At 46.7% G+C, this 9,656-nt stretch overlaps 1 protein-coding gene across 1 annotated transcript; it reads left to right on the top strand.

Moving 5' to 3' along the window:
* Positions 1 to 4,202: 4,202 nt before the first annotated feature.
* Positions 4,203 to 5,549, top strand: LOC139054807 (uncharacterized). Its single transcript, XM_070532440.1, has one exon. It carries the CDS (start codon positions 4,225 to 4,227, stop codon positions 5,467 to 5,469), a length of 1,245 nt encoding a protein of 414 aa, XP_070388541.1. The 5' UTR covers positions 4,203 to 4,224; the 3' UTR covers positions 5,470 to 5,549.
* Positions 5,550 to 9,656: the final 4,107 nt, after the last annotated feature.

Below are 9,656 nucleotides of genomic sequence, written 5' to 3'. Positions count from 1 at the left end.
TCATTTCCATATATGCGCTAGCCACGGTCGCCAAGATCATCGCAACGGGCGGTGTCTTGTGGGGAAACGACCGCCCGACCAACACCAGATACGCGGAGCACGAAGAGAGAAAGAAGATTGAACAGAAAAAAGGAGAAAGAAAGAAGGAAAAAAAAAGAATCGTCCGTAGTTGTGCATAGGGCGTTGTCCCGCCGAGGTTCCATCACCGGACGGACCATAACGCCGGCCGGTGTGCGACCTACACCGCCCGCGTGACATCAGAGCGGTGTGCGGCCACATTTTGAGGGGGGTCACGTTTCTTTCCTCCTTTTTTTTTCTACCTTTCCGACGTTCGAGGCACTGCAGAGAAGAGCGGAAGAGGATTACAAGGTGATTGAGAAGACGGTCCAGAGGTGCGCTTTAGAGCCTACCACATGCTTGTACTAAACTACGATGCAGAGTTCTTCAATCAACCAGCTCACGAAACTCCACTTCGAACTCCGGGCGAGCTTGAGTACCCTTTTGTGAGATGTTAATTTACTGACGCCCAACCAGCAGCCAGATGAAACTCGTTGTCACCCATAACCTGCTATATATAAATATGGCTCGATATGGCTAATGTGACAAGAAAGGTGCTGATTAAAAATAATGCTTGCTATATACCTTGCTTAAAAACATGAAGTTGTATGGCTGTTCTTCCCAAGTGCCTTTTTATGCATAATATTTTTGCTCATAGGGGGCAGGGTAGTCAGCACGTGCAGGCCCGACGTTCTTTGTCGATCACAGCATCCGCGTGTTGATTGAAGCGATGGGGCCGAGTGCGTAAGGGGGAGGGGAGCCGCACCTGGTACGGCTGATGGGCCCCGATCTGATGCTTTTGCTCGACAACGTAGACAAGGTGACTAGGCGGCGAGACGTTGAACATCGCGCTTCACTTCGAGGCGCTGTTTATGCGCAGCAGCCGTGGCGCGCCTTACATGGCGACCAAGCGTTTTGGAAACACGCCTATTGCAGCGGCCCCATTGAGCAGTCGCCCGCCGTAATTTCACTGCGAGCATCTTTACTCCCCCTTTCCTTTCCCGTAGTGCAGGGTAGCAAACCGGAGGTTTTAACTCTGGTTAACCTCCCTGCCTTTCTTTCATTTGCATCTCCCTCTCTCTCTCTGTCTCTCTCTCTCTTTCCCTTGGCTTCCCTTGTTCGTTCGGTTTGTAGAGATGGCCTGGAAGGCAACCAAACTCACGAGCAACGAACACAACTCATTGCGGCCGCTGAAAGCGCCGTGCGTGACGCATGGCTTTTGTCGCCGCCGTCGTCGTCGTTGTCGTCGTTACTGTTGTCGTTCTCATCATCATTGTACTTTAGCTACCAAAGCATCGACAGTTTGACTAACTAAGAAAGAAAAGCTAGAGGGAACAAGATGGCAGAGAACTAAATAAACTAGTCCACCGATTAGAGATACCTGCGGAAAGAGAGAGAGAGTGAACGGCAAACGTTGATTTACATGATGCCTGTACAACATGCGTAAATAACATATGCGAACACTGGGAGTGATCTGCGCTTGCGCCCAAACTACCTTCAAAAAAGCAGGAAATGAAGCAATCTTAACGTGCTACACAGCGCTCAAAATAAAAGCAAGAGTGTTATGCGCATTGATGTCGACAAAGTTTCAAGAGCATACGAACATCACAGAGCTCTGTTGATTTTTATTTACCGAACGTAAGAAAGCGAAATACAGATGAAGCTAGGATGTCCATTTACGCCATCACCAGCACGAGCGACATCGGCATAATACACTCGCCGGCTTGAGAACACTTACGTGTTTGTTACAGGTGAAGGACTCACACATGGTATATTCAAGAAATTAGGCGTGAGAGCTAGCTTACTTCGATTCTTCGCATGACCTTTGTATTCTGGTACGATATCGCAGTCGACGTGAAAAGAGAGAAGCGGTGGAAGCAGTGAAGGCAGAAAAGAGAAAGGGAGAAATTGCCTATTTAGGCTTGTAGCGCAGTTCAGAAAGAGCAAAAAAGGAAAGTGGAAGGGGTAATGAAAAGGGACGGAGAACAGGATGAGCGCTAACTTCCAAGTGATGGTTTATTTCGCGACTCAAAAGGCTACTTAAACACTCAGCGAACCATGTGAAAAAAACATGTTCAGACAGCCTGTGGCGGTATTCTGAGATACGCCAATTCATTGCTTGATAACGATAACGAAGTTGAGCTTACACATGCATGGCCAGGACATTTGATAGCTTTTGCTTCAATGATTTCTCTTGTAAGCTGATTATGACTACGACATAGAATGACGCAATCTTCTAAAACAGGTTCGCAACCAAATTACTATTGCAGGGGGCAGAGATAAATATAGCTACAGTTGAGACGATGTGTGCATAACATCAGGCGTAGGAAAACGATTGCCAAATACCGACAAATTAATTGAAGGCACATTAGGCAGAAACGCGATAAACTAGCCCGAGCTTCTACGTTTGCGACTTGGCCTAAAGCCGTAGGGTGCCTTCGACAGTGGCACGACAACAACATGAGAAAATCGTGCCTGAAAGTTGACCGCAACGATGCGTGACGTGCCTTGACTGCACAAGGTATGCTACTCTTGTGCGATTAGAGCAAAATGATTTCTTCGTATCGCATCTTCAAGTGAGGATAGTACAATTATCGCGGTAATTGGTCGCAGCAAAGCAGCAGCTCGCCTTGGTCGAAATTCAAAGTGTTCAGTTTAGGGCTATTGAAGCCAGGCAGGCATTGAGTTGTGGATCTCTATGCTGTTTATTTATGTCAAAGACCTTTTGTTGGCTTCATACCCTGATGAATGCTTAAACAGTAACCAGCGAGTGCACGAATTGTAGGCAGAGTGTGTACGGAAGACAAGGGAAAAGTTCGTTTACTGGCGACATATTTCCGGTTTACAATGGTGCATTTAAAATGGCATCCTCCAGATAGTACGCAATTTTAAGACAATTTTATGGCCTGGCAACTTGAAAGCTGAGCTTTTCATTACAAACACTGAGCAGAATAAATATAGGGGCCGTCAGCTAAGGAAATCAGGAAAGGAGCCAGAGGCGAAATGTGTGAGTAGCAGCTCTTGGAAGAAGACGAAAAAAAGAAGAAAAGAAAGAGCATTGAAGGAGTGATATACGGAAATTAAAAAAAAGTGTCTCTAAACGTAGGAGCCGTCTCACGCCAATGTATGGTATGCTTTAAAGAATTGTATGTCCACACCAGGAAAAAAAGAATTCCCCGACGATAACGATACTCTCTAATGCGAAATTCGAGCGCAGCTCTATACGTGTTTTCATTTCGCGATATATAACCTGTCTCGTGCGGCACGTTGCAAACGGAGCGAAGTGCGGTGGCGGGACTGCCTCGCTAATCAGGGAATTGCGAGAGTCAGAGCGTGGGTGACGCACTCTAAGAAAAATCCCGGGGAAAACGGGAGTAACTGCGCCGTTAGTCCTAAAAAGGGCGCTTTCGTCCCTCAAAGGACTAACTGCATGAAGGTGCGTGCCGTGTGCAAATTTCGGAGAGTAAGTGTTTGGTCCCTGCTCGAAAAGAGAGCAATGGGAGGACGAACGGCAACAGTTACTCCCCAGGCACTTCGCTGTTTTCGTCCGTGTCATGAAGCGATGCGGCGAAAACGGTATTGTCTATAAATCGTGAATGGTTCGAAGTTCGTGCATTGTCTATTGAACTACATGCAAAGCAGCACCTTGCCTCCTCGTGAGAAAATTACGTGAAACTTAAAACTGGAATGTGAAGAGGCATGTCCTTCGTGCGCACCCCATAAGTGAGCGATACACATTAAACGCGCAAGTCATTGATAGACGGCTAGATTTTCTTGGTCAACAGTAGCTAAGTTCCTTCCGTTCCAAGGAGGTTGCGAACTGAAGCGATGTGTAGCTCAAACGGCACACGCTAAGCGACAGAGAAACCGCCCTTCTCTGTCGTCTTCGGTGCCCCGTTTGAGCTCGCTACACGTATACATGGCGTAGTGCCTCAGTTTAAATCCCCCTAAAAATACTTGGGCTGATTTCTTTTCGCAGTCGCTTATGGTTGCAAGTACACTCAACGTTAGACTCTCACTGCACAGCTTGCACAAAATACGGAGTCACTGTTATATTGCCGCACTTGCGTTTCCATGTTTAACCTTGTCTAAATATCCCATCTCGCCTAGCAAGCGGCGTGGTCAAGGAGGAAGAAGAAGACGGCGTTCCGAACGGTCGCTTTTTTCATGTTCTCCGCTCCAAAGGATTTATCGGCCCCTGGCCGAGGTGCTGCTCAGGCTTCAGCCAGCAGCAATGACTACCGTGTTGTGATACCTCGTCTTCCTACCGGTAAGCTGGTTGTGGACTCCGTTTTCCTGCATGCTGACTTAAGTGGTCGACCGTACAGAGCCCAAGACTTCAGAGACGCCCTTCGGAACGTTATTGACCTAAAGGAAATAAGTTCCATCGGTCAATTTCAGATGTCACACGTGTGGATGGTGACGTGCAAATCATCAATTACGAAATCAAAGCTAGTCACGTGCGGAGAATTATTCGTAAAAGGTAGACGCTGCCTCGTTATTGACCCCGAGCCCACAGAAGTGAAAATGAAGCTTTTATGGCTTCCTGAACGTTTGGCTGACGATTACATTCGAGAAGCGCTCCAGGCTTACGGGAAAGTGAAGTCTATATCAGCAGAAAGCTGGAGAGTATCGGAAATGGAGCAAATGCGTACCCTAAATCGTGACGTGGTGTTGACTCTTGCCGATGGAGTCGGCGTGGGAGACGTTCCACATCTGCTACACGTTTGTGGAGTGCAGAGCCTTGTATTGATTCCAGGCCGGCCCCCACTTTGTCTCCGCTGTAACAAGGTTGGGCACATTCGTCGAAACTGCAGAACCCCACGTTGTGAAGCCTGCCGACGCTTTGGCCACACAGATGAAGAATGTGTTGTGACATACGCCGACAAGCTACGACACAGGACAAGGCCTCCAGAAGAAAGCCTGCAGGAACACATAATGGATGTTACTGAGGTTCTCGACGCAACGGGAGACGTTCCCTCTTCCACGAATACCAGCTGTGCCAGTAAAGCCCCTCTACATGTTGAAGACAATGACATCGCAGAACCGCCCGTGGAAAAGGAAAGTAGCGAAGAGAAAGACGTGCCCGCTACTACGCAGACAGTTTCCTCCCAGCCAGCGAATGAGACAGCCGCTGATGACTCATCTGCTACACCGAAGCACGTCAACACGTGCGCTATGCTGTCAGAAGACAGACGAAGTAGCGCGGATACGTCAATTCCGAAGCGCCGTGCGACTAACAGATCAGAATCAAGCACGGACAGCGAGACGGCCAGTACCACAAGGAAAGCACGTCGCCGCAAAACATCGACACACTCAGGACAGTGCCGGCGATCAAGGTCCAGGAGGCCTGGTGAGGGTTCGGAGGGAGCCTCACCGTTACCCTCTAAGACCGACCGCATAGAGAATTAGGTCTAAATAGTTGGTATTCACCATGGCCCTGTCCCAGCAACTTCTCTTCGCAACTTTGAACGTGAGAGGCCTTAGGTATTTGCAGAAACAGGCGCAGCTTCGCCGGCTTTTGTCTAGGAAGCGGCTCGACTTCGTCGCCGTGCAGGAGACGAAGATTGAGAGTGATGACGAGACAGAAAGGGCTTTGCGACCTTTTCTGTCTGAATATAACGTCTGCGTTTCACACGCTCTTGGTTTATCCGCGGGCTGTTTCCTGTTTCTGAAAAAGAGCCTACTTTGTTCAGCACTTAGTTACCATGTAGACGCTGAAGGCCGATATATATGCTGTGATTTTGTGTTGCAGGGTGTGCCATGGCGATTAGTCAACGTCTATGCATTTAATGACGCTGCAAAACGAATTGTCTTATTTGATACTGTGCGTAGTCTAATGGACTGTGATCGTTGCATTGTGTTAATGGGCGATTTCAATTGTGTATGTGATCCGTGCGATCGAAGCGGCATTAACACTCAGCGGGACAGGAGTGGTGAAGTTTTGTCTAACGTAATAGAAAATGCAGGGCTCGTTGATATAGGAGTGTCGGGACAGGGAGCTCGCTCTTATACACGAATTCAAGGTCGCTCTTATGCCCGCCTTGATCGGATTTATGTTTCTTCATCACTCCTCTCCCGGGAACTGTCCTGCACTACTATCCCAGTTTCGTTCTCGGATCATTGCATGGTTATCGCAAAGATTAGTGAGAAATCTGCAACCAATTTCCGACCACAGTGGGCACTCTGGAAGCTTAACTCTGACCTCCTAAATGATCAGGATTTTATTAATCGCGTACACATGACCCTAAAAAATTCTCTTTCTACTGACTTGCCGTTATTTGCAGCTTGGGAACTCTTTAAACAAGAGGTTCGTACAGTGGCTATAGAAATTGGATCGCTGAAAGCATTCTATAGAAAGAATGAAGAAACATTACTTCTTAAGAGCCTACACAACCTTTACCAGATGGAATGCGAAATGCCAGGCACTTACATTGTTGACATAGAAAATCTTAAATGTGAGTTGCAAAAGTATGATGCACTGCGTTACAGAGGTGCGCGAGTTCGATCTCGAAACATGCGCGCTCTGCAGTCTGAGCAACCAACACGTCAAGCTTTACTTGACGAGCGACGTCACGCTGTTTCCAAAGTAATTCCGGAAATATACTCCGAAGGTACTCTTTTAACACATACGAATGACATAATTTCTAAGTTCGAAACTTACTACAGTGTGTTGTTTAGTGCTCGGCCCGATGATCACGATGCAAAAGTTTTAGAGAGTTTTGTGTCTCTTGTAAAACCTTTACAGGATGATGACTGTGCATGCATTAGTGATACCCTTACGATACAAGAAATTGAGCTAGCTATTGATCAGCTGCCTCTGTCGAAAACACCCGGCCCTGATGGACTTTCCTGTGAATTTTACAAAGCTTTCAAATCAGTTATCAGTCCCATATTATTGGACATTTTTATTACAAGCTTAGAGGTAGACGCCCTTCCGCAATCTTTTTGCAAAACCCACACAGTTTTAATTCCAAAAAGTTCAGATAAGGAGAAACTGCGTTCTGTTGAAAGCTACAGGCCAATCACATTGTCAAACGTAGATTATAAAATTTTTGCAAAAATTTTATCGAATAGATTGCAATTTGCGATGTCAATTCTCATTGGTTCCCATCAGACGTGTGGAATTAGGGGCAGATCCATTCAAACCAACATACATATCGCCCGTACACTCCTTCAGTATTGTTACGGTTCCACTGAACAGCTTGCAATGCTCCAGGTAGACCTTGCTAAAGCTTTTGACCGTGTCAGTCACTCCTATCTATTTACACTTCTGGAGCATGCCAATGTTGGCTCTGTCGTGCTTAAAGGCGTTAGGCTATGCTATACGTCTTGTACCACTCGTTTAGTTATTAATGGCCAACTCTCTAAACCAGTTTCCATTTGCTCTTCGGTAAAACAAGGATGCCCTATGTCCCCATTACTATTCGCCCTTTATCTGGAACCGCTATGCTTAAGCGTAATTCAGTCGAGTGACATCCATGGCTTCAATATACTGGGTAATGAAGTAAAAGTCTTAGCTTATGCAGATGATTTAGCGTTCTTCTGCACGGATAAGTCCAGTGTTGAAAAGGTAGTATCAAAAATAGAGGAATTTGGCAGCGTATCAGGAGCACGAATGAACTCCGCAAGAAGCTTAGGCTTATGGTTTGGCGCATGGTGCTATACACCAGAACAGTTTGCAGGCATTAATTGGACCGGTGTCCCGCCAAAGTATCTCGGCGTGCCGCTACACGCATATAAATTAAGCGCACACTATTGGAAAGAACAGGTTTCTGCCCTGCAAGGTTACGCCCAGACATTCATTCCACATCGACTATCTATTTTTGGGAAAGCTGAGGCCTGCAATAAGTTCTTGGCAACAAAAATTTCCTATGTATTGCAAGTTATACATTGTGCCAGGCTCTACATCCAACGCTTTCACCGAATCTTTGCGACCTTCGTATGGTCTTCCACTTTTGAGCCCATGAGGCGAGACAATATTTTCAGGCCCGTTAGTGAAGGTGGGCTGGGTTTAGTACATCTTTATGTGCGGCAAATAGTGTCTCGTTTCTTCTTTTTTCGTGATACATCACATCCTATAATTCGGTCATTCATGCAAGTCACACTTGTTAATGCTTTACCTGATTTAATCGTTTCTTCGAATTTTTCTTCACGTTTATGCTTGTGGGGGTTCATGCAAGAAGTTTACTTGGCGGTTCGTTTCCTGACAGTTCGGTTTTCCACAGAATACTTGTACTCTGTGTCGCGTAAAACGTTATACAAAGATCTATTGTCCATGCTTTTTCCGCCTCCATTTTACCGATCACTATACATCCAATGGCCAGGTCACGATGTTCTAAAACGAGTTCGTAAAATGTATATATCCCCTTGCTGCAAAACATTCTTTTATAAAGTTCATAGTGAAACCATACCGGTTAAAACATGGCTACAGAAAAAGGGTATCTTTGTCTCTTCTGTTAACTGTCGCCTTTGTGACGTGCCAGAGACGATTGAACACTGTTTTATTAGCTGCACCGACGCCATACTATTTTGGGATGTCCTCCAACGAACTTTGAAAAAAGACTTTGACATCAACGCTCATACTGTGCGATACCTGCTGCCGACCGCTGATAATAGTGCACCTTTTGATATGTTTTTTCTCATCGGAATGCACAGTTTGTGGAAAACGCGAATGATGGACAGAAACGCCGAAACGGTTGTACCTACAAGGGTGAATTTCATCCAAATGACCCTACACCTAAAGCAGGTTTATGATGAACTTGATACCCAGCCAGACTGGTACCCCATTTTGGTGAGGTGCCTAACCTTACCACCCTTCTGAAGTGAAACCACATTTCTACCCACAGTATGAACGATGCCTTTTCTCTGAGTGACTGTCAGTGTTGTCAGTGTCAGTGTTGTTGCCACTGTAATAAATACCATGAAAGAAAAAAAAAAAAGCGGCGTGGTCAAGTGGTTAGAGTACCTGCCTTGTGACCGAGAGGACTTGAGTTCGAATCCTGCTGTCGTGCACGTTTTTTTTTCAGCTCATTAATTTTTTTATTAAGGTATAATCGCCTAATTTAATTAATTCCACCTCTGCGGAGCATCGGAACGAATTACAGTTACTCCCTTCAGGATCATCGGGCAGGGGCAACTCTTAGTCCCTGAAGGAGTAAGCGCATGGGGAGTAACAGTTCATCCCATGTCAGTTCGTCCCCAAAAGGACTAATGGTTGTGGCAAATCAGTTAGTCCCCAAAAGGACTAACCTCCCTACCCCTTTTAGTCCTTTTTTTCTTAGAGTGCGCGTGGGGACGATTGACAGCAGCCGCAGCCATCAGACTTGCCAGACGACACGCGCTGCTCTGGCGCCATCTCGTAGCCGTAGCCGCCGCACTACGCTTTTCTTCCCACGTTTTCGCCATACCCTCCTCCTCCGCTTTCCGCCTCATGGTTCCGCTGCACCCTCCTCTCCGCTTTCCTCCTCGCGTCTTTCATCCCCCGCTGCACTCCGCGTTCGCGTTGATGTTTCGGTGTGGTCGTTCGCTCGGTTACGCCGACGCTCGCCACAGGAACGGGCGCCGAAGAGCTGTGCTCTAAAATAAATAAGCAATAG

Source organism: Dermacentor albipictus, chromosome 1, assembly GCF_038994185.2.
Source record: "Dermacentor albipictus isolate Rhodes 1998 colony chromosome 1, USDA_Dalb.pri_finalv2, whole genome shotgun sequence".
In the NCBI taxonomy this organism is placed as follows: Eukaryota; Metazoa; Arthropoda; class Arachnida; order Ixodida; family Ixodidae; genus Dermacentor; species Dermacentor albipictus.
The sequence above is the reverse complement of the archived record's forward strand: the minus strand, read 5'-3'. Positions and strand labels throughout refer to the sequence as shown.